The sequence below is a fragment of the Augochlora pura genome, chromosome 3, assembly GCF_028453695.1.
Source record: "Augochlora pura isolate Apur16 chromosome 3, APUR_v2.2.1, whole genome shotgun sequence".
NCBI classification, from domain to species: Eukaryota; Metazoa; Arthropoda; class Insecta; order Hymenoptera; family Halictidae; genus Augochlora; species Augochlora pura.
The window spans coordinates 2,615,906-2,641,415 of NC_135774.1; the positions used below are offsets into that span (position 1 = coordinate 2,615,906).

Sequence of the window (25,510 nt, forward strand, 5' to 3'; positions counted from 1 at the left end):
CGCGATGAAACGTGACAGTTTTAAATTTGGTCAATTCGCGGTAAACCGGTTTATTGCGGGCCGTAGGCTCGCGCCGGGCCGCCGGGCCTATCTTAATTCAATCGGCGGCGGAACCGCGCCGAAAATTTTCGCCGCCCGATAACCGGCGCGAAATTGATTTTCCATGCGTTCGCCGTATATTTCGCGACGTACCAGACGTGAAATGGGTCAGGCGAGCGAGCGAGGGGGGCGCACAGCTTGAAAGATGGCGTCTGACAGTGCATATCGTCGCGTTGCGTGCAAGGTCGGGTTTCCGTGCAACGCCAGTCCCGGACCCTCGAAAAATTTTTGGCGTGATACGGCTCGTAATTGCGTACGTAATATTCAAGTTCGTGTCGCCGAGTCTCCCCCCCCCCCCCCCCCCCCGCCGCGTCCTCAGTTTTATTTTTCTCGTTTCCAGCGGCGCGGTCCCTCGCCGCGAACCAATCCCGCGAGCGGTTAAACGGAGTCGAGGAAGGTCGGCCATCCTCCCGCAGCGAACACGGGATCCATAGATCCTTCAAGGTACCGCGGAGGAGCCCATAGATCGCTCCGCATTCGGCTCGACGGATACGTAAACGAGACGCCTTCTGTCCCGCGTGTTGCCGGAAAGGATGTGTTCCCCTTGATTTACGAATGCGAAAGGACCGATAAATCGACCCCTCCTTCCGACATCCTCTGTGCAAGGATGGTGCGTCCTCCCCCCCCCCCTCCCCTCCGCTTCCTGTTTACGATACACGCCTCCAGGATCCTGTCGAGAATCGTCGACCGCCGAATAATTAACCGCCGGATGCCGTACGTTTTTCGCGGTTTCGACGCCGGAATCCTTATCTCCGTTCGGATCATTGTTCCGCCGTCTTTTCGGGCTACTTCCTCCTACTCCTCCTGCGAGTCGGACGAAACTTCCCAACCCTTAGGTCCTGGAAGACCCTGAAGTTGGACGAAGTTTCGGTAGCTAGGCCAAGTTGGATGCAGAAACGTCTGCGACTCGAAGCAGACGCGTTAATTTCATGCATCCGTTCTCTTCTTGGCTCGTCGATGTTGCATTAACAAGATCGAATGCCGCGGGTAATTTAGGGTGATTAATTTACAAGTAAGTTCAACCGCGAAGTCAATCTCGGAACCGGATCGTAATCGGTCCGTGATATTAGATCGTCATTGAACAATTTACCGAAGAACGCTGACTTATCATGCGGCGACAAGAAACGGCAGAAATTACTTTAACCTAGATGCAACTTTCAAGAGAACGGAACAACAAAGTGTAAAGTAGCTTGTTCGTTGCTGGTCTTAAAGAGCCATTATGCTCGTCACATTCGCGTCTGGACCACAAACTTGCTAATTATTGTTCGCGAAAACTTCTAAGTAGAATCGCCCGTGGTTGGTCAGACGGTAGAACACGTATATTTCTGGTCGTAATCTTCTTAACAGAAAAATTCGAATAAGAGAAATAAATTAATACAATTGCACGAAATGTAATTTTATTCGTCGCTATCGTATAAAATCCGATAAAAATTCACCCCAAATAAAATTTTACTAGAATATCCTACGTTTCTACATATTTTTACAAAATTATGAAAAAACAAGTACAGTTAACAATTATTAAAAATTGACAATTTCTTAACGGAGAATATACAGAGTATCGACAATTAGAAAAAGTTGCAGGAGCTCGCGATGCGTTAACGTCGACAACTGTAAGTTCCCGGCGTCGTTGTCGAAAGATATTTAAGAGATCTCCTTTCTGGTCTCCGGTTGCCAGTAGAATATTCCCGTTAATGGTCGGACAACAAACAAGTCCGAGGAAACGGTGTCCGGAGCCAGTGGAACGTGCAGAAGCAATAAAATCTTTGAATACCCTCCCCGAAAATGCGGGAACCGTGATAAACTGCAGCGCGTTTCAAGTAGTACGAGACAGCGTTCGGTCAGACAAGGAGACGCGCGACACAGAAACGTCGATATCGCGACGAACATTCCTGTCAACGGTGTCGAACCACGTTCTCGTGACTGTTCGTACTTCGACCGGGGCCGCCTGTTCGTGCGTATCGGACACCTCTGCCATTTTTACCACCGTCATCGATTATTCCATCGATTCGAACGTTTAATTAAACACACCGCCATTGAGACGCGCATTACGGAAAAAAACTGTCGCTCTGGAAATATATAAACCGTGTTGTATGCACACGCTCTCGAATCTCGCCGCCCGAATTGTTCATTTGTCACTGTCATTACGGCAAGGATCCACCCTCAATTTTCGTTCACAATTTGAATTGTAAATGGTCAGCGTGGGATGGAAGCAGAAAGATCCTATTTTAAGTTGAAAGCTGTCGGGAAACAAACATCCCTCCAAGGTTTCCTTCGACCAAATTATTAATCCGACACGACGCATATAAACTGGACGACATTCTAATAAGTCCGCGCAGGATTAATTGCGATTTCAAAATTAATTTATTTAATTGCGATAACTGTTATCGTCGCATACGTCGTTTCATGGCTCCGGTAATAAAATAATTCATTTGTTGAAAACTGCGACTCAACTTGGCACTCGATAGCTTCCGATATGATAGCATACCTTCACTACTATTATTATTATTATTAGGTAATTATCAAGTGACTTGAATTAAATATCAATCGTACGATCTTGTGACGCGACAATAGCTGAAGTCCGTGGTATAAATAGCGGCGCGCGCGGGCTTATTTACAATAGCCGTTCGCACAATCGGAGCCGCGGACGTGGACCATTCGGATACGTTATTGAAAAGATCGCGTGGTCGGACGTTAACGTGGGTCTGACAGGATGTTCGCGGGGCTCCGTGCGCGGCCGGTGTCGGGACCGAAAATTCCGGCGGCTTCGCAAAAGGGATTGTGTCGGACAAACACGAAACGGATAACAAGCACTTCCTGGTATTGCCTTTTGTGCGATCGGTGAAAAAAGAGGGGGGCCGAGAGGAGGGGGAGAGATCGTTCGACCGCGGGGAATGCGGCCGGTAACGATGCTCGGAAACCGTGGTGCACGCTGAGAAATTGCATATCGATGCGAGCGTTCCGGTGCACCGGTTCCCTCCGTCATCCCCAGGAAAATTATCCAGTTTCCCGGACCTTTTGTGGCGCGCGGCGGCGTGCGCCGGGGCAAATGGATATTATTTCGCCGATGGGAACCCGGGTATGAGGGAGGAGGAGGGACCTACATTTCGTCCGCGGGCTCCTTCGATATTCCAGGGAAAATCGTGAAACGGTAATGAGAAAGGTTGCCGGATTCCGAGCGGGGTAATCCGTGTCTCCTCGATTTGCGTACACACACGTACACGCGAAAGCTCGCGTGGATGTACAAACCGTGGGTGCATGCGGAAACAGTCCGGCGCTAAGGGTTTGAAAATCAGCGCCGCCGAAAATTAGCGCAGACGGAGGCCTGGCAAATATTGACCCGAACCCCCGCGGAACAATAATGGGGGGGGGGGGGGGCCCCGTATTTACCGAAATCAATTTCGGCGCCGCGTCCGAATACAATTTAGGGAAAAACGTCGCGGCGCCCGGCGCCGGAAATTGCGTTACCGACGGCGCAAACTAACGTTTAATTGCGCCCCGGCCCTGTCATTGTGTACACGGGCAAACTGTGCCCCATTCAGCGCATTTATACGCGGCCGGCAATCGGAAATCAATAAGCAAACAGAAACATTGTTTTCGGATCGATTTCCGCTTACAGATAGCCGGACCCCGGCTACGTATGCTCATCAATTAAACGAAATGTTATCGGAGAAAACTGACGGAAGACCCGTGGCGGGCCGGGTGTCACCCGGCGAATGGAAAATCGAAGCTGTAATCCGGAATCCCGTAAAAAACCGGCCCCGACGCCGAAGACAACCGGACGAATTTTATGCCGCGACGATCTGTACTGTGCGAACGAGCGAGCTGCCATCGTTCCGTCGATCGCGCGCTATGATTCACCGGCGGTCGCTGGTACAGTGGGATTCGTGACGCCGTCGTGGAACACTTTATTTTTGAAGAAATAAACGCTGAAAGTTGAGAAATTGGTGGATTTTCGAGATGGAGATCGTAAATGATTTTTTACCGGCTAGAAAATTTTAGAAGCTGTTACTGGCGAGCAATATGGCAAAATGGCGAAACACTTTTCGGTGCTGTGAATTTATACACAGGCGAGCGAAGATTTTATTATGCATAGGCGTCGCGAACAGTTTTATCGTAAAATAGAAATTAGTAGAAATCAGGGAATAAGTAGTAGAGATGAAAAAGATTCTAAATAAATTCATTTGCGAATAAATTCGGTAAGTAGACAATGTCTGCAATGGACAGACATAGAGAAAATTGTGAGTAAATTAATTTCCGTATAAACTAAAATGTAAACCAGTGATCCACTTTGCGTGGTACAAGTAGAAACAGCCTGCAATGGCCAGACACACAGGACGGAATATTTTTCGATAAATAAACGCTGACAGAACAGTAAGTAGAAACGGTAAATGATCGGATTATCTTCCCGAGATCCGTACAACAAGATCCGATTAAAATAGCTCCGGAAACGGAGCAGAACACGGCGGAAGCGCCAAGAAAACGTCAATATAAATTTTTCCAATTATAATTCGAAGCGGTCACATGCTTTCGGCGAACTTAATAGGATCTGAGACGCGCTGTAGGGGGGCTCACGTTCCAGATCCGCTTACTCGCCATTACAGTCGGATACCGGTTAATAAATCAACGTCATTAGCGGCTATTACCGAAGCTAAAAGTGCAAAACAAATGATCTGCTTTCCGTCGGCTATGTGCTAAAACTTATTACTATAATTCCCCCGCCCGGAATACATTCGACGTAATGTCTCGTTACAAATGGGATTTCATCAGGCGACGGTAATAAGAACGGGCCGGGGCACACGAAGTCTCGGGAGGTCCCCCGCGGAATTATCGGGGCCGATCGGTTGCAGATGGACGAAAACGAAAGTAGCGAGACGCGGTTCGGGGAAAGGGGGATGAAACGTGGCGGGGGGGGGGGGGGGGGGGGGAGATGAAACGGAGAGGGAACGAAACACAGGGTGAAGATCGATGGAAACGACCCGAAACAAACAGACGTCCCCCGTTCCTTTCTTTCTTCTTTTTTTTTTTCTGCTTGCTCGATAAATCGCCGCGGCCCGTATAATCGGGGCTATTAAAAAAGCAAGTTAATAGGAAAAGTTTCCGCGGAAGAATTCGGGCACCGCCGTGGAATTGATTCGCTCGACGGCGTACGGGGAGCATCGAGCAAGTTTGTGCGCTCGTTTGAAGTTTAGACTCGATTACGGCCTGTCTCCGATAACGACTTAGAATTTGGCAACGGGTCAATAAAAAGTCCCCGGCGAGAGAGAGAGAGACCCGGGGGAAAAACGGAACAATAGACTCTTACGTCGATTTCGTAAACTGGATTTCAATTTCCAACCTACATAGCCCGGCGACCCGGACGGGCCGCGACGGCTCGTGCGCTGGCGTGGGACGAAGCGACGACGACGACGACGACGTCGACGTCGACAACCAGTCTCCTCGAATTATATATTTATTCGAAACAGCGAAACTCTGACCACGCACCGGTCCAAATCCGCTGCGCCAGTGTTTTGCATGTCCCATTTATCTGCTCGGGTTATCCGGGCTTGAATGCTACGGGCAACAGTGAAAGATGAAGGCCGGGCGAGTCCTTGCCTGATGATGACGTGCTCACATATGCTGTCAGAGGCCTCGCGGAAAAATGACGTTTGCAGAAGATCCGCCGTGAGACCGGCGGAAAAGAAGAACCGACACGGGGAGTGTGGGGGTAGGGGTGGGGGGGCGGCTTTGACGAAGAAAGACGGGCGAGAAAACAAGATCACCGGGGCTGGCCCGCCGTAGGATTTCGACAGGGTGCACCGGAGGGGTTGGGGACCGCCCTTCTGCCACCCTCCCCTCCGGCTCGGTTTTCCCCGGAAAAGTTGTCCCGTTAACTTCTTCCCCAAGAACTTCATCCTATGAATAGTTTCGCCAGTATGAATCGCTGATGCGGCCCGCGCTTTCATCAGCCGCACTCTCCCTCTCTCTCTATCTTTCTATCTTTCTCTGTCTCCCTTTCTCTCGCTCTGTCTCTCTTTCCATCTCTTCGAACTAAATGAAAAAAGAAATTGAAGCAATAGCGATAGCAATACACCGCTCGGTTCCGCCACGAAATTCCCGGAACCGCCCGGCATAACGACGGGGATTCATTCATATTTATGATCCCACTAATTTTACATCGGCGCTAGGTCGGGAACACGCCAGACACACCGACGCACGGCCGTATGAAAAGACGACGCCGCGCCGCGGCGCGCACTCGAGCCCCACGTTGACCTCATTAGCGATGCATATTACGCTACAATAGATAAGCGAGGTGAAGAGGAGGCTTTCCACTTCGCTTCGACTTCGACCCTCGACGATCAATTAAAAAACAGCGCGGGGGTAGTCCTGCGACAACGGATCCGCCCGTCCCCCAAGATCGAAATTCACCGGCGGCCCGGGGGGGAACGAGGCGGTTCCTCACGCAGTGCTCTTCGCGATCCGGCTGAGCTCGGCTTGTTTTGCGAGGCATGTTTGCTGTTTCACGCTGCTGTGTACCGTGGACGCGTTATAATACTTGCGCGTGAACGGTGGAACGAACGATCTTCGAAGATCCTTGTTACCGAAGTGTTTGGAGCGAAGCTGCCAACCAGCAGCTCCTGGACTGTATCAGGTTCTCTAGTAGTAAAATAGTAGTTCTCAGGTAAAATAGCAATAACATGCGAATGTTTCACAGTTGAATGTACTCCATGTTTTACTATTGTTTCAAGGAGAGTTCGTTCGCCAAATTCTGTATCGCGCGAGGAAGGTACGAACTATTACGAAAGTCTATTTCACGGTGTCTGCGGGAAGAGATACGGTTGGAGAGAATATGCTCTGGACGTATGCGATACACGGTTGCGATTGCTATCGTTTGTTTGGAAGATGCGGCGCGTGGGCCGATACGGCGGAACGTACGGATAATATTAAGAATGAATCAGCCATTCTGCCCGATGGCTCACAAGCCGATTCACCCTTGTTGGAACCATTAAGGAGAGCCGGAACGTTCGACGAAAACGTATGCCCTGTCCGGGGCGCCCTACAAATGGGATAGAGATCACAATGGGCCCCGCGGAGGGATGGAGCCGACTGGATATCTCGAAAGAAGCGGTTTCACCGAATCATCGCGCGCGGCTCGTCCCGAATTCTCCGGGTATATAAACCCTAGACAGGGGGGCGACGAAGGAGGGGGGGGGGGGGGGGGGGGGGAGAGACGAAGTCGCCGGATGTCGGAGGGTTCGAAAAAAATAAATGCTAGGCGGTGCGAGAGTCGGCCGATAAGTAGGGGACTTATCGCGATAATCGCGAGGCGTAGGGTCGCAATTGGGTTCGACTCGGCGGAACTGAAAACTCAACTCGGCTCGGCTGAGCTCTCTAGCTGGCTCCAGCTATTGATCGGAGGCCGACCGGGGTCAGAGTAGCAGTGGACTACATCGGTACACCTACGGGTGCACGCGGCTCCACGTGTTGGTATGTGGCACCCCTGCACACCGACGCGCGAGCCTTGCACACGAACGGACAGCATCTATCCTCTCTAACCGCCGACGCTACGTACGAGGCACCAGCGGCGTTGCGACGTCGCTATTTACTTTACAGTTGCGCCTACCGGTATGCCGTGCAAATGCACACGCCGTTCCCCTAACTCCGTTACCGAACGCGGCCTGCCCGGGGAACGTGTATTAACCGTTCCGATGCAATCCTTTTTCAAACGCCAGACGAACCACCACGCTAGGCCGAAAGTAATTCCCTGCGGATCGACGGGATCGGAAAGCGAGGCCCGTCTGACCGCCGGCAGACTGTTTCTACTTGCCCCGTATGAACGGCATAATTACTATTCTTTTTGCGAGCCGTGCCGCCGTTCGATGAATCCGGATCGGCGAGATGGCGATGGTGTTGTTTCGCCGACTACGCGGCCAGACTGTTCCTAATTGCTGCACGTTGATCGTTTAAAGGCGATTCTTTTTTGGAGCCATTGTGCTGTTATGCGAATCGCGGGGATTGGCGAGACGTCGCTCGAGTGGTTTGTTTAACTAGAGACTGTTTGTACTTGCTTTAATTAGTGATTTAATCTGGAGTCCTTTTTGAGGGCTAGAACTTGTTTGATTAAAGACAGACTATTTTCACTAGCTCTGAAGGCAGACCTTTCTACTGAGAATATTAATACAGTTATCTTCGAAAGCGAAGACACTTTGAATTAATTTTGTCCAGAGAGATTTAATAATTCTTCAGTGATGCAAAATGTAGCAACGTCCGATTGAAGGTAGACTATTGCCACTGTCCTCGTCTTACGATTTAGAAACAATTATTGAAAGAGTGGGCTCGTCTCGAACGAGCCGGCGAAGCAGAGAAGATCCAGCAGGGATTGTGCGACATGCCTGACTATAGGCCGACCGTTTCTACTCTCTAAATCGAAGCCGGAGCACTTTTAAAGAGATTGCGACCTGCCGGAGAGCCTGTCTTCCACGGATTTGTATAATGTATCAAATTCCTGAGACGCGGACTATCTAAAAGAATTTTAAAGTACGTCCGACTATAGCCGAACTGTTTCCACTTGCGGCGCATTAAAGATTTAAACGAAGAAGCGACGGCCTCTCGAATAAACTCGCGAGATGCGGCAGGGTGTAAAGAAGAGGTCCGACTACAGACCGACCGTTTCCACTCGCGTCGGACACGTGTTAATTCGTAATATTTTGATCCGCGCGACGATCGAGAGAGTTAACAAGCCGTGGAAAAAAAACGAGAGAAGTTTGTCCCCCCCTAATGGACGCGGGGAGCTCGGCGGTGCAGGACACTTTAGCGTAATTCGCCACGTGGTTGGGCTTTTTCTAACGAGCCCTCCGCTCGATAGAGCAGCGGCCGGGGCAGATTTGGCACCCTCTAATTTCGCCCTCGAATTTACAATTTAAAAGAGTCGGCCTGCCGCGCGGTGCACCGAAATTGCGTGTCGTTCTTTTTTTTTCCTTTTTTTTTTTTCTGCCGCCCCCACCCCCGTCCGGTTGCATCGAATTAAATGAAACACACCGATCGTATCGGAAGCCGGGTGACTCGTGTTCGGTGCCGGCCACGTTTTCCCCTCTATTCCCATGCACGCCGTTGTTTCGCCTAGATTAGAATCGTGGTTTTTCGACGTGTGCGCGCGTGCTAGAGCGCGCGCGGGCGCGCGTGTGTATGAGACTCACCTCGTTGGTGTTCCATCGGTGCCTCTGGGTCGGGAAATGCTCGGCCCGTGGCAAGGTCTCCAAATTTTCCGGAAGTTTTATCGGGTCCCCATCTAAACAGAGCAATAAAGACGCGATGAAAATGCTGCCCCTCGAACGTCGGATATTTCGCGGGGAAACAGCTTCCAATATTCAGGGGAACTCGATATTCGCCCTGCCGTCGCCGTAACCCCCCCCCCCCCCCCTCCCCCATCCGCTCTCGCCTGCTCCGTCAACCCCGTTCGACCGAACACCACACCAACCACCCTCTCCCTCCCGCCGACCGCCCCCCCCCCCCCCCCCCCCCCCCATCGACGGGTTTCGTTTACACCGGCTTTTGTTAACTCTATCATTCGAGTACTCGCTACCGTAATCTGATCATTCCGCGTGTCACGCGAGTTACCGTAAATTCGTGCCCGCGCATTTATTCCGGCGAGAGAGCTTAGACGTTTGCATAACACATCATTAGACGTGTTTATATGCAACGGATCGAAGCCGTTATCGATCAGGGAACGCAACCGACTTCCCCCCTTTTTCGCTGCACCCCCCCCCCCCCCCCGCCACCCTCGCCCCCCTCGCCCTCGGCCGCCCTCACCCTCGCCCCCGGTACCTTTTATGCGAGAACAAGAAAACGACACCCGACGGGGAAAAAGGTAATGCATTTTTCACGTGGCTAACGTTGCGTTTCCAGGAATTCAAATGCGTAATTGATTTGTGAGCGAGAAAGAGAGAGAGAGAGAGAGAGAGAGAGAGAGAGAAAGTGTACGCGCTGTGTGTGTGTGTTTGTGTGTATGCACGCGTGCGTATCGGGGAAATAGTATACGTGTGTTTATATATGCGCTCGTGTTTGTCTACGCATTTGTGTGCGTGTGTACGTGTGTGTATGAGTGCCAGAGAGAGAGAGAGAATAAAAAAGAGAGAAATAGAGCGAAAGAGAGAAAAAGATATAGCCAAGGGAAGGTTTTCCTATTTTTAGAGAGCCGAGAATTATTTTTCATCGAACGAACGGCGCGCCAATCGAGTAATTCAATTTTCTGGGTCACGTGGCGGTGCAATTGGTCCGGGCGCTATTAACCGGAAACCATCGACGTAGAAAAATGCGACGAACCCGCGCGCGCGGGGGAGGGAGGGACGTACGACCGACGCACAAAAATGGTCACCGTGCCCGCGGCCCGTGCAAATTATCCGAATAAATTACGCGCGGCCGGTCGACGTATCGACGACATTAAGGAAACGGCCGTCGGGTCCGGCTGAAATATGTCAGTTTACCGCCCCCCCCCCCCCCTCCTGGCCGTACGTGAGTGTTATTGATATCGCCGGCAGTGCAGCTGCACTTTCTCGGCTCCCGCGATAATTTATTGCCAATACCTTCGGCGTATTATGAATTTTCTGCCCGTGCCCGGCGGCCCTGTCCAGATATAAAGATGAGTAATACCTCAATTTCGCACGATTCGGCAATTTAGAAAAAAAAAAGACGCGAGAGGATCTTTGTATAATAATTTTTCTATTCTCTTGTTCTGTTTATTCTTGAATAAAAAAAAGAAAAAAGATGAATATATCTCGTACGATAAACGTGAAGTGAATTACGGCCGAAAGGAAAGCAAAGGGACAGCAATTGGGCAGCTCGCGGTAACCGGTTCCACTACCCTATATATTAGGTTGTTCGGGCAGTTCGTTTCGTCGAATTCGTACAAAAGACTTCAAACGATCTTTCCGGACGACCTAATATATATATATATATATAGTGTACAATAAATGATCGGCGCGTTGAACAGAGGGAACGTGTCCTGAAAAGAGAAAGCCGGAAACGAAAAACTAGTCAGCCTCGTGCCTCGTCTATATAGAAATAGAAGAAGAAGAAGTAGTAGTAGTAGTAGTAGAAGAAGAAGAAGAAGAAGAAGAAGTAGTAGTAGAAGAAGAAGAAGAATGAAGGAAAGCGTAAAGAAGCGAGAGGATGCAAAAAGAAGAAGAAGCGTTTCTCAGTGAAGAGAGGTGGTTGTCAGCCATGGTCGATAATCTCTGCCGATATACGAGCAAAACGTTCTATAAAAGGGCCACGAAATAAAGGGCCGGATTTGGCGACTCTCTACGAGATCAGGACTCACTTGGTGCGAGCGGCGTCGGGTAGGTCGCGTGATAGACGACACGCTGCGGGTTCGAATGATTGTAGCCCGCCATTTCCGTGGCGCTCGTTCGAGCGACCGCTTCCTGGATCTTACCGATCGTGGCCGATCGTCATCGTCCTTGGACGTACGCTAACCGCGATCGCTGCTGCGCTCCCCTCGCTGGCATCCCCGGGCTCCTCGTGCGCTTCGACGAGCGTGCGGCTGATATGGCGACTCGACAGTGGTCGGTGCTCGCGGTGCCCGACCGTGACAAGCTGCGACGGCACTCCTTTTGTCAGGAGAGTTTGCTGCCGGGTTCTAGGATGGAAACACGACTCGCTTGACGTTGCCCTCTGCGTGAGGCTCGTGCACGTGGGTGGTGGTTCCCCTTAGAACGGCAAGGCATATCCCCCGCAGGATCGTGTACGCGAGCCAGCTTGTCCTGTCGACAACTGTCTCTCTCCCCGCGGGGTCTCCCGATCCTCGCGGTCAATCCGAAAAGACAAGCCCCCCTCCCGCCTCGCCTCGCCTCCGATTCGCCTCGCCTCGCCTCGCCTCGCCGCGAAATGCCAAAGACAAAAACGGTGCGAGAAGAAGAACGAAGGAGAAGCCGAGAGTCACAGAGAGTCACGCGCGACACACGTGGAGGTCGGGCGCGCGTGGAAAACGGTCCCGCGAACCCCCGAACCTCGGGAACCTGCTGTCTCTTCTCGTCGCCTCCACTTCCCTCCTCGGGTCTGTCCTCTCCCTAGGACGTACAAGTATAAAAAACTGCAGCCTCGATTATATTTTATACACGCTCTCTCTCTCTCTCTCTCTCTTACTCGCTCTCTTTTTTTTTCTCTCGTCTAACGGAACAACGCTCCTTCTTCTCTTCCGCTTCTTTCTTGGCCGTCTGCCTCGGCTCTCTCTTCTCTCCGGTCCGACCTTGTTTCTCTTGCCTCGTTACGATTGCCTTGGCCCTTTTCGCTTTCCCTGGATCTACCGTCTCCTCTCTCCCTCTGTCGACCTCTTTTTTCCTCTCTTCCTCTCTCGCGCAGGCAAACACACACTTTCGATCTCTATCTCTCTCTCTCTTTTTCTCTCTGTCTTTCTCTTTCTCGCGTTTCTCTCCTCTGGCTTCCTTTTCTTCTCAACTCCGCCTTTCGGTTTTCGTTTAAACGGTTGTGCGTTCCGGAGCTCTTTGTTCTTCTTATATCCTAAGTTACAACACCGAACCCGTCCCTGTCGGAGGGACAAAATAATGTAAGGGTCACACAGAGTATAGAGAGAAACTTAAAAACGAGATATTTCGCCCGCGATCGCCCTTCACGACTTCCTCGGCCCTCGCATATCCTCTCTTCACGCGCGATTCCTCGATCTGCCCTTCTTGCTGTTCTTCAACCTTCGATCCCTCGTGCCACTCTTTCCTTTCTCCTTTCGCGAACCAGTGGTAACTCCCGAAAATAGACGGTCCTCTCTCTCTTACTCTTACTCTCTCTCTCTCTCTCCTCGCCCCCTCACTGTCTGCCCCTGTCCCTCTCTCTCTTTCTCTTCTCTCTCTCTCTCTCTCACCTCTCTCTCTCCTCTCTCAAGTATCCCTTATCCTCGTGTCCTTCTCCACGCGTATCCGGGCTTCGCAACGACGGCTTTTACAAGGGACTGGAAATAGTTTCTACGTTTTTTTGTCTCGTATTACGCGTTCCGTGTTCTTGTATCTTTGTTTTGTTGTTGTTGATGTTGTTGTTGCTGTTGTTGTCTTTACAGAAGCCTAAGAGTTTTCTTTTTTCGTTCTTTCTTTTGTTGATGTTGTTGGTTGGTTGGTTGGTTGGTTGGTGAAGAAATATCTTGTCTTTGTAGAGTAGGTACAGAGAGACGTTTCTTTTCGAAGGAGACGCTGCTTGTGTATTTGATTTTTTGCGTGTTATTTAGTGTTATTTACAAATATGTATGTTTTTGTTTTGTTAATAAAATAGGTTCAAATTAGTCTTTGGCCCCGCGTGTCTGCTCCCGAGCGGCGGGAGCCGCAGAGTGAGCCAACCCGCGACTCTCGACCTCCGTCCATCGCCCCTCTTTTCGTCCTTCCACGACTGTCCCCCTCCCCTCCCCTAACCCCTCGGCGCTCGGCGCTCGGCGTTCCGCCATTTCACAGCGCCCCTGTTTACCCCTCCCCGCTCCCCTCCCTGGCCCCGTACGCGACCCCACCATCGAGGCCAGTCGGACTATCCAAGCCCCAGCCACAGCCCCAGTCTGCCGAATCTCCCTCTTCCCGCTTGCCCCCTCGCAACCAACCCCCCTGGAACCACCGCACACCGTCCGCTGCACCTTCCTCAACATCTCTCTCTCCCCTCTCTCTCTCTCTCTCTCTCTCGCTCTCACGCGCCCTCCTCTCCCTTTCTCTCGTCTCTCCCTCTCTCTCCCTCCGCACGGTATCCCCTCCCCGTCATCCAGGAGTCCCTCTCCACGGCTGCTGGCTACCTCTCCACGACCCCCTACCAGCTCGCCGACCGAGCCCCCCCTACCATCGCAAACCGCCCCTGGTAGTAGCTTTCTACGTGTTCCAGCTCGGTGATAAGGTGTGTGCGCGCGCCCGTGTACGTGTCGCCCGTTCGCGTTCGTGTTGGGGGGGGGGGGGTGGTGGTGTGCACACCGAGCCAATTCCGCGGAGAACCCGCCGATGCTACCTACAACCCCCTGGAAAACTCCGTCGGAGTTGTAAATTAAGGATTACCGAGGATGCAAATTAATGCCTAAGCGTTACGCGTTCCTCGGGCAGCGAGGCACAGAGAGAGAGAAAGAGAAAGAGAGAACGAGGGACAGGGAGCAGGTGAAAGAGATAGAGAGAGAGAGAGGAGAGGGAGAGGGAGCTAGGCAGAGGAGCTAGGCATAGGAGCTAGGCAGAGCAGCTAGGCTGCAACCACCGAAAGCTCGGCCCTCGCTTCCTGCCTAGGATCATCCGCCCCTCGAGCGCGCGCTGGCAACAGAGTGTTGTTGCTCCGGGGGACCCGTCGAGCCACGATAATCGATTGTTATCCGACCTTCTGCGGCATTCAGAGCCATGCGGGATAACTTCTGTACGAGCGTTTAACGAATCGCTTTGGTCCGTGCCCCGGGGCCTCTCTTTCTCTCTCGCTCCGCTCCCTTCTCGCTCTCGCTTTCTCTCTCTCTCTCTCTCCCCGGCTACGGAGAGCGCGGTTACGCCGCCTGCGGATTTACGGGAAAAGCTTTCGGTCGGTCGGTCGGTCGGCCGGGAAAACGAACGCGCAAGCAGAAGCATCCAGGCCGCGGGAAGAAAAGAGGATGAACTCCGGCCGCGTCGACGGCGGCGGTGGAGGCGGCGGAGGCAGTGGCGGCGATGCCGGCTCCCAGAAGTTCTCTATTTTTTTTAATTAGCGAGGTAGTTTAACTGGGACGAGGTAGAAAGCGGCCGCTTGATTCGGTGATAAATCGGCTTTTCGAGGGGGTTGAGCGAGCAGAGGAGTCGGCGGGGGAGGATGGAAATCGGGGAAAAAAAAAGGGTAGGGAGCAGCACCCGGAGCAGCACGCAGCTAACCCGGCGTGCTTCTCTCTCTCTCTCTCTCTCTCTCTCTCTCTCTCTCTCTCTCTGTGTGTTCCTTTTTTCCCGGGGAGTTTTGCTCCGACACGGCGTCCGAGAAATAGGCTGGATCGGCGTGTGGGGGTGCAGGACTTTAAAAATGCAAAATTGCAGTGATTCAGCATTTATCGAACACCTGACATCCTTCGGTCGCGCGCGCGCCACCGCCAATGGGGAAAAGTTCCCGCGCGCCATCGATATTTCCGCGTCCACCTTCTCCGCCTCTACGGCGTGCAGAGGCGGGCGACCGGGCCCACGGACCGGTTAACAAATCGAAATTGTTCCCGACACGGGAACCCGACAAAACGAGAAACAGCCTCCGACGGTCTCTGGAGGAACAGCGCCGAACGGGGGAGGGTGGGAAGAGAAGATAGACCGGCGAAGAGGAGAAAAATGTTGAACAGATTCTCTGCCGTTCGGGGACACATAGGCGCAGAGAGAGAGAGAGAGAGAGAGAGAGAGAGAGAGAGAGAGAGCCCGGTGGTGCCCGGCCCGACCCGGCCCGGCCGACCACCCTTGATCTCCCCCCCGTCCGGGAGCTCCGAACTCCTAAACCATATTCCGCTCACAACCTACGGAGTCGTAGGTTATAACCGGCCGCCTTCGCGCCTTGCACACGTATTACCCACACGTGTGCAATGACAGCCGTACCTTTGCGGAGGGAGACTTGCAAGCTAGGCTATACAGAGGTATAAGCAGGGCATGACACAGCATACATCGGATTCTCGCAGAAGGTTCGCGTCGAATTTTAATGGAGGTGCTGCCATCTCCCAGTGACCCCTGCAAACGGACCTCTATCTAGCTCTGTATAGCTATCGGTGAAAGAGGGAAAAAGTGGGAGAGCAAGAGAAAGAGAGAGAGCGAGAGAGATGTAAAGTCGGGAGAAGAAAAAAAAGCTCGGTGGAAGGAGAGCCACCAGATAGAGAAAGAGGGAGGTAGAGAGGTAGCAGTAGAGAGAGAGAGAGAGAGAGAGAGAGGAGCGGGTTGGGGGTTGAAATCACTCGGGCGTCGGGCCCGGAGACCCCCTATCGCGGATCTGATTAATGGATGGATTCATGGGCGCGTATTTATATGGATTTAAGCGGCGCTTTCACACACACCCGCACTCTGCGGCCCCGGGACGCACCGTGTACGTGTGAATCCGCGCGCATAACCCGTTAGGTCTGAATTAGGCTTTCGGCAGCGTGTGCGGTCTGTTTACACAGAGAGATACGCGCGCGCGCTCGAGTACACAGACGTCGGTGGCCGGGGGGTTGTGGAGGGGTGGGTCGTAGATTTTCTCGCATAAGCTCGTAATTTATCCAGGAACTCGTAATTGAGCGGATCTCGTAACGAGGAGCTCACTGACGAAATCGAATAAGCCGGGAATCGGCCGGACAACTTCTCACCCTCCCCTCCCCACCGGCGACCGGCCCCGCTCTGTCGATTTATCGACGGCTACTGTTTATTATTTTGGGATCGCGGTGGATCCGCGAGGCTTAGCCCGCGCGACCCTCGTCCGGCTCCTCGCCGCCCCGGCCACCCTCCGTGTGCACGTCTACGGGTAACGATGTCGCCGCTAATGGGATGAAAATGTTCACCCCTTTTCACTGGATTTTTTCTCCCCAGACCCGGTGAACGCGCGCGCGCGCGCGCGCGACGTCCCGTGTCGCGCTTTTTTCACCGCCGTGAAGCGATGAGACACGACCCCCTCCCCCCGCGTAATTGGAACTCCGACCCCGGGATCGAGACCTTATTTTTCTGGTAAACGCGCCACCCAGAAGAAATTGAAAGCACGCTAGCGGACTGTCTGCGTGCGGGCAGACGAGAGAAGCCGCTTCTCCGTTCCTCGCCTCTTTCTGCCCGGTTATGTCTGCCGCGCTCGCGTTATCCCCCGTTCGGTGACATTGAATTTCCTCGGATTGCGCGAACCCCTGCGACGGCTAGACCGCGACGGTTTGCCGACGATCTCTCCGGCCAGACCCTTTCACGTGATTTTATTTCCCACGATTTTCGAACCTACTTTCTTCGGCGCCGATTGATCTTCTTATTGGATCTCGGCCGGCTATAGGCCATCGAGCTCCCATCCAACGGGCCAGACGCATTCAAGTGCGTCGTCTCTTCTGGGCTGCGGATTTTTGAACCTACTTCTTTGGGATCGATGCGACCGACGAATATATCGCCGATCGTGCGGCGGGGATATACTCCGGTGAAATGAATGGCATTCGTATTTAGAACGGTCTGTTCGATATCGATGCGCTGGATCGGTATTAGAAGCGAACCGAGAGGTGCTGGTAGAGGATTGAAAAATTCGGAAGGCAGAAGATTCACACTTTAATCGAAAGAGAAGAGATTCGCTCGTTATGCTAGATGAGATTGGACTAGAGAATTTGCAAAATCCACCGACGAATTAAGATAGGTTTCACAACGACTGACACCAGGTAAGGGGTGAAACAGCTTCCGAATTAATTAACTAAAATTACGCGATCAGCTTAAGGTGGCAGTAATTGCGACATCCATCATTTTCACCGTGAACCAATAAAATCCACGGCCTGATCGCAAAGCAACAGAGACCGAGGGAAGGTCGACCAAAAGTATCCGTAAACTCGACCGAAGGCTGGTCGAAGGTCTCCAAGGACCAAGAACAATGCGTCCAATCGACTCAGGGATGATTGAGGCCTAAGGACTCCTACCACTTTAGCTTCGGCATTCCAGCGGCAAGGAGACTCTAGCGGCAACTAGGACCATTGTCTTAGCCGCGTCCCGTCTCCGAAACGATTGCCATTGTTTCGCCGCGGGTCCGGACCGCCAACAAATTTTTGGTATCGCGCCCGAGTCCAGCCGCGAGAGAGTGCAGCGGCTCGATGATTTGCGAGCGGGCGTCGAAATGGAACGGTTACACGCAGCTGAATTCGTTCGCGGGCCGGATTTATCGCTTTTGGCCGGAGAAGAATGCCGGCGTTCCGGCGGTGGGGTGGAGGGGAGGGGGGGGGGGGGACTCGCATTAACGTTTTGATAACGAAACTTCCGGGTTACGCGGGTGCCGGCGGCGAATCAACAACTATAAATCCGGCCCCCCTCCGGCTTGGCTTCGCCTCTTCGAGAGCGCCGGGCCCCCCCTCCTAATTGTTTCGTAACGGGGATTTATGGTTCTATAATTCACCGGATTACAACCGGAATTTCGAATCTTCGGGACAATGGGCGGCCGTAACCGGGGAATTAGCGGCCGAGGAATCGTATTTCCGAGATCAGTATGTCACGCGGATTTTGAGACGGGCGTTATTTAGGTCAGCACGCGAAGCTGAAAGGGCTAATAACCCAAAGGTCTTCCCCGTGTGTTAAACGCGACATAAATAGACCCGGTCGCCTCGCCTCGCATATCGCCTCGCGCCACCCCCCGCCTCGAACCCACCCCCCGATGCCCCCCTAGCGCGCCGCCGCCGCCGCTGCCGCCGGTCCCTTTTGTTCCAGGCTACCCTCAAAGAACGCCGAAACGATTCGAATTAACCAGCGCCGCCCGCTTTTTTTTCTACGTTTCTTCCGCACGCTTTCCGCCGACCGGGAAAATTCCGCGCGGAACGAGAGGTCGGCCCCCGAGTCACTTAACTAAATTGGACACACCGTTAATCGGATTTGATTGCCGGCCAGATTCCGGTGATCGACTGGTTACACGGTACTCTGTGCAATTGCCCGCGGAAACGGCGAAAAAACCCGTCGGGGAAACAACGCCGGGAGGATACCATCCGCGGTGGAACCGAGGGAAGAAGCGAGAGACAAGGATTGCGCGATGCTCTGGGAATTCGCTTTCCGCGGCCAAAATTATTTTACCCTTATTTGGAGCTACGACCTTCGAGCGGTGTCCGCTGTTTTAACATATGTCGAATGTATTGCGCGGCGGTGATGGTGTTTCGACGTCGTATTGAGTACATGACAATAATTTGCTACTCGCATTGACTCCGTATCGATAGTTATACCATGGACGATATAGGGTAAATTTGACGACAGCCACCATTAGTTGATACGAAGTCAATTTAATCGTAAGTCATCACTACTGATGCAGTGTCAATATGACCTTCAAGTCAACATTATTGATACAGAGTCAATTTGCCATCGAGTCGCTACTATTGCCGCGATACGGAGTCAATTTCACGTACGTGTTGGGAGTCTATTTGACGTACCTCGTCACTCTAAGGTTAACAGTAGAACAGCCGAGCCCTAAATGCAATCAATGCACATATGTTATTTTAGACAATAGTGAGATTGGATTTCTATTCTCGAACGAAGAAATTTTTCCGACATTTTCTCGTAGGAAGATATTTACATCAGGTATTGTAAAAGAAAAAATAACGAAGTCATTTTGACTTGTTTAGCATGGTAGGCCCTTGAATTAGTCTCGAAGCATGGGAACAGTTTTTTCCCAGATCTCCGGCGATGTCCCAAAAAACATGGTTTGTTTTGAAATTGGACACGAGCGGTCAGCGACGAGCGCGCTCGCCGCTCGACTGTTTACCCAGGCGTCGAAGTACCGTCGGCAACTATTTAATAAAATTACCCGAGAAGGTTGCATTTTGAATCGACGTGCCTTGTTGCGAACGGTGCAAGCTCTAACACGGAATAAATCCGAAACCTTTTAATCATTTCGATATAAACCCTCGTCAAGCTTTAAGTGTTGCAAACCTTGAACCATTTGGTCTCATAAGATGCCCGTAAGATGCTTATACCGTAACGAAGTAACTCAAATATAAGTGTTCGAATAGATAAAAATACAAATTTAATAAATGTTTCAAAAACACATACAAATAATTAGTTTTACTTTCAATTCAACCAATTCGTCTTCATAGCCTGATATCTCACGGAAAAAAAATCGTACCAGCTTAACACTTTGGCTTTCAATGGGTCGCCAGCTCAGAGGGAAAAATCTTGAAATATCAAAGTCGAAAAACTGCCTTTTGTCGACAAATTACCGTGGCCCCCGACGACCGTGGATATCGCCGCGATCAAAGGCGGCGGCGAACAAAACCGGAAGAGAGAGAGAGAGAGGGAGAGTGGCGAGGTAGAAAATAAAGGGTCGCGAAAGAAAGGGAAACGAACGGGGTCCGGTGGATTTCGCGATGCAGACGACGGGGCAGGCGCGAGGGCGATCAATTACGTAACTCGATAAAACTGGGTCACGTGTCAAAGTGCGGAGCCATCCCCAAGGTGTCCAACTTTTTGGTATAAGCTCGTAAATTACCAGTCAGCTAGCTGCTGCTACCCCCACGGCTTTAAATAGAACGTTGGCAGAGGCTCCTGTCCAACTATCTCCCTCCCCCGCGACCCACCCCCGCCTACCACCGCCACCCTCCCCCCCGTGCTTTTCTCTCTCCCCCCGCGCCGATCTCTCGTCCTTCCTTCCTTCCTTCCACCTTCGATGCCCTCTCCCTTTTATCCCTAAACCGGGGGGGGCCTCCTCTTGTTCCTTTATCACGTAGATCGGTCTTCGTTTCGACGAACACGGGGGCAAAGTTAGCCGGACACGTAAGTCGCCGGTCGTTAGTCGGCCGACGACGATAGCTCGACGAGCCATCCAGAAGGAGAAAACAAGAGGAGCGGGGAACGGTGGAGGAGGAGGAGGAGGAGGAGGAGGAGGGGGGCCGAGAATGAGAGTCTTCGAGACGCGGTGGGGAAGAAAAGTAGTCGGTGGTGAGGGGAGGGGGGGGAGAGAGCTTGGGAAGGAGACGGAGAAGAAAGAAAGAGAAGTTCCTCCGTGTACCTATCCCGGAACGTGGCCCGAAAGGGGAGAGAAAGAGAACCGAAGCGGTCTCTGTATATAAGTGTTCCGTTCCGAGCTAGACGAGGAGGAACGCTGTGGAAGAGCGTGACGGAGGGAACAAGCCAGAGACAGGGAAAGAGAGTGAGAAAGAGAGAGAGGCGCGTGCGAGCGAGCTAGAGAGAGAGAGCGTGACGGCAGGAAAGCTAAGACAATCAATAAGATCGCCCGGTCTGAAGGAGCTCGTGCTCGGATTCGTCGAGTTGCTTCGGTACTTCCTGCCAGGGACCGCGAGACCCGCGTTTAACAGCTAAGTCGTAGTGTACAGTCGTTAAACGCAGCGTTCCCGAATTAGGATCCCCTCGAGAAAATGAACGAGCCGGGAATGAAGTCGGATGAACAGCGAAAGGGAAACGAAGGGTGGGGTGGGGGTGTGTTGGTGCCCCGTCGGATGAGATTTCGCTGGAAAAAGCCGAGCACAGGGCAGCCGAGAAGAGGGCCGCCGATGGAGACGTGGCGCGCGGCAGGGGCGGCTAGAAAAGAAAAGGGTGCCCTCCCCGAGGGGTCGATACCTACTCTAGTCGGCGGCGATCGGATAGGTCAGGATAGACGGGGATGGAACAAGGATAGGCGAGGATAGTCGCAGCTAGGTGCAGTCCGTATATAGGTGCCGGAGCGGCGACCAACCAGCGACGCCCTCGATCCCGAGGATGCATTCCTGCGCTCGCACGGGATAGTAATTTCTGGGTGCCGACCACTAAATTCCGGCGATCAGTCGGCGCGGTTGTCCCGGCCCGGGAAAATTACGATCTAAGATCTCGCCGGCGATTGCTCGCCGGGCTTGTCCTTCGAGGCGGCGAACGCGAACCAGCGCGATCGCCCGGCTGATCGATAGCGCCGAGCCGAGCGCCGAGCGCCGAGCGCCGAGCGCCGAGCCGCGCCGCGCCGAGAGCCGGAAGGAGTAGAGGGTTAGGATGGATCCTTGGAAAAATCTCTCGCTTCTCGCCGCCCTGCCCATGCGGAAAGCGGAAAAGTAAGCGGGCCAGCGCCGTGCTGACGGAATCGCCGCTCTGGCGGATATCGCCGGAACTAGGAATCATCCCCCATCGGGGCTTACCCGCCAGGGTGCACTTCTTTCGGGGCTGTTCTCCGATGGAGAGCCCCGCGAGCAGCTCCTGGAACGCTCGAACTGGGACGCGACACCAGTCGATAAGGAAGACAACCTGTTCAAGGGGTGGTTCCGGTCTAAAAGGCTAAAATCAACGTCGCTACCACTCTTTTTTATAACTGAAATATATATAATAATATACACGACACGGTAATCCATCGTTCACCACCGTTTTCAAACGTACCAAAAGTTACGCAACCATTTTATCTGATTACAAACGCTAATCCCACTGATCTGATTAAAACGATCGCTCTCACGTTTTGTATTTGAATGTCACCGAAATTGTAAAGACTCTTCTACAGAGAATACTCCATGGACCAAGCGAGCTGTTATATTAAAGCGAATAATAACCTCAAAAGATAAACGCAATATAGAATTGAATGCGCGACAATGTGGCTCGTAAATTCAAATGTTGCAGCATTCATGTCACTTTGCATCACAATGAAAACGAATGCTATAGTCATTCGCGTCCGCGAGCTTGTTAAACTGCATGATATAGATCCGTGGTAGGAAACCTATAGAGGTATGAAATGATCTTTATTCAACGATGTTCCGGCGTTGCGAAGTCAAACATCTATTTTATAAATTTCTTTTTAAATATATATATATATATCACTGAAGCACCGCGATATATATTTAAAAAGAAATTTATAAAATTGTAACAAGTGAAAGAAAAACGAAACGAAAAAGGGCACCGATATTTTTGAAAGTTCTACACCGGAACCGTCCCTTAACAATGGTTTCCTGTCGGTAGATACGATTGTTCGTCCCAGGATAATCGGTCCTGGCGAGGATCGATCGGCAGAAGAACCTTGAATCTCTTTCGCGATTCACCGTTCAATGGACTCGCGGGGAGCAGCCACGGAGCGTTTCAAGGGAACCTACGGCCTGGATATACGGGCCGAAAACTTCAGGAAGTTCGCAACTGCGACGAAAGCTCGATCGCGTGGGAATTCGTGTCAGTATCGACTTGCATCCGCACCGCCCCGCGCCGGCCTCGCCGTGCGTTCCGCGCCCGTCGCCGGCGAGGGTCTCGTCTCGCGCGGCGCGGAGTATTTTGCACGGAAACGAGCGCGACGCGTGCAACGCGTCGGAACGCGTCGAGAACGCATCGGATCGTAAAATTCGAGCGTCGCAGAGCGCGAGCAGGAGCGAGCCAGACCGACGGGAAACGAGAGAAAGGGAGAGAGAAGGAAAGAAAGAGAGAGCGAGAGAGAGAGAGAGAGAGAGGAGGGTGGTTTCAAGATCGAAATGGCCTGTCCTACTTTCAGTAAAAGCATTATACGCGGACCTGCATGCGTGCAGATTCGAAGCAAAACATTTTTTTTCACTCTCTCCCTCCCTCTCTCTCTCTCTCTCTCTTTTTCTTTCTTTCTTTCTCTCTGCCAACAGCCTCTCGACGCTAGGCCGCCGCTAGCAGAGGACGGAAATAGCTCGAGGGGGTAGCACACCCTCCGCCACCGAAAAACTTTTGCGATTGTTCTCGCCGGGAAAGGTTATAATGTCGTGTGTTTTCCGATAGTTCGCGTCTAACCGCGCACTGTCATCTGGATCAAGCTCTGGCCAGCACCTGGCCGCGCACCCCCGCGGAACGGCGCCGGTTACGAGCCGAGCGGGAAAGCAGCGCGCGCGCGCGTCGTCGGAAAAATGTTTCGAAAAGAATTGACTCCCGGTGTGTATTTCTGCCTTGCCGCGTAACTAGGCCTGCATATGCATAGCCGCGTGCATATATTCGATTCCGGGAACGAGGAGAGGCGAGCACCTCCGCCGAGCGATAAAGAGGGTGGCGTTTGACGCCGACAGAATGGAGGAACACGTGACGTCGGCGTTCGGGCGCGGGAAAAAAATATTAAAAGCGCCACAGAGGGAAGGTGGGAGGGGAGAAAAATTATACCACCCCTCTCTCTCTCTCTCATTCTCTCTCCCTATCTCTTTACTCTTTCGCTCTCTTCTCTAGCGGATTAAACAGAAGGGAAAAAAGTTTCGAGTAGGTCTCGCAGTAATGGATCCTTTTTCCTCGCGAAAGTTTAACCAGATCCCCGACTTCGAGTGACTCAACCTTGATAACTCGCTGGAAACGAATGGGTCCTTCGTCCCGCCCCCCATTTTCAACCCCGTGCACAGAGATGACCCATCTGATTCAAGCTCGACCCTTCCGCACCATTTGGTACACTGTTTCGTTGGCTAATTTTCTGCAGTTTGTCTGCGAGAACGTCATCGGATGACAAATTTTTGTTCCTTCGTCGGCTAATTTTCTGTAATTCGTCTGCTAACACATCAACGGGAGAAACATCGGCCCTTCTGTAAGGGAAGCTTGCAAGGCAAGCTTGCCGGAGTTTGTCCAAGGGATGATCCTCGCAAAGCAAATGCTTTGAATGAGCAACGCTAATCCTTTGCACTTGAATGGCGATTCCAGGACTTCACCAACAGCTGCTACAGTTTTTCAAAAGAATTTTTACATCACCGTGAATATTTTTTGAACAGCAAAGCAGCAACCTCAAAGTTCAGAGAGAACTACAAAGGATGTCTCGAGTTCGGAGTTAAAGCAGCCAAAAGTGCGAACAGATGAAAGAAGTCGCTCGCAGAAAATAGAACCGACACCACGAAAAACGTCTTGCTAGTGGAGTTGAAGTAGTTCCGACTGAAAATGGCGGAAATCAACGTTGACCATCCAATTGGATCGGACTCAAGTAGCTAATTCGAGTACAGAAGAAGCGAGTACAGAAAAAGCAGCGAGTAGGAAGATCTTGGAAATCCGTCCGAGCGCGGAGCGCTGCTGGAAAACCGACCAACGCGATTCTAGACTGCTTCAAACGAATGTGGGGGGGAAAAGTCGCAGGGTTTTTTTCCCCGGCGGAACTCGCGGCCATAACTCCGTCGGCCGATACGGCACGCTCGCCACCCGCCGCGACGCTCGAAATTCATTAATACGAGGCACGAGTAATTGTTTCCCCCCGTCGTAGAAGTTAACGCAAACTATGTATAATTCATGCGGGCTTAAATAGTTTTGATTCCGAACGAAATTCGATCGATGAAGGGTGGGCGGACGGGGGGTTGATTTGAAATTTAAATGCGTAACTTAAAGGGGACCGAAATTAAAGAGCGGTGGCGAGAGCCCGGTGTGCACCGTCGTCGCGTCCCGTCGCTTCGTCCACGGAATTCGGAATCCGTGCGGCGGCCGTCGTTTGCCGAAGAATCCGCGAGCGGATCGAACCGAAACCCCGGCACACAAAGAAAAAGAGACAGAGTCCGTCGAAGAAGCTCGGCCACCACCACCCCCCCCGAAACGGCGTCCTCTTCTCCTCGTGGTCGTGACTGCCGTAGCAGCCGCGGCTCTATCCGCGCACAAACTTTAAAATCACACGGCATTCTCTCTGCCGTGCCATCGGACGCGGCGCAACTTCTGCTTTGTTTTATCGTCTTAATTAATCTACCCGGTTCATAAAATGAGGTGCGCCATCGTCGTCGTCGTCGTCGTCGTTGTCGTCGTTGTCGTCACGAGAGATCCAATTGCCGGGAACTTTTATTAGAGTTCCTCCTCGAATCGCTAGCAGTTATTCCCCAGTACGGAATTATGTTTCCCGCGAGCGACCGTGTTTCCAATATTACGCGAAAATCAAATGCAATCCGACCGGGAAAACGGTT

General features: G+C 52.2%; 1 protein-coding gene across 5 annotated transcripts in view; it reads right to left on the bottom strand.

The window, feature by feature from the left end:
• Camta (Calmodulin-binding transcription activator) overlaps positions 1–25,510 on the bottom strand; it is a 62,411-nt gene that overhangs the window by 14,069 nt on the left and 22,832 nt on the right. For 4 of the 5 annotated variants that reach the window (XM_078196816.1, XM_078196814.1, XM_078196813.1 and 1 more), the window contains exon 4: positions 9,273–9,364. In XM_078196816.1, the coding sequence (XP_078052942.1) occupies positions 9,273–9,364 (92 nt within the window). Of the gene's footprint in view, positions 1–9,272; positions 9,365–11,395; positions 13,411–25,510 lie in introns of those variants that run through there. The other variant, XM_078196817.1, reaches the window with a different exon arrangement.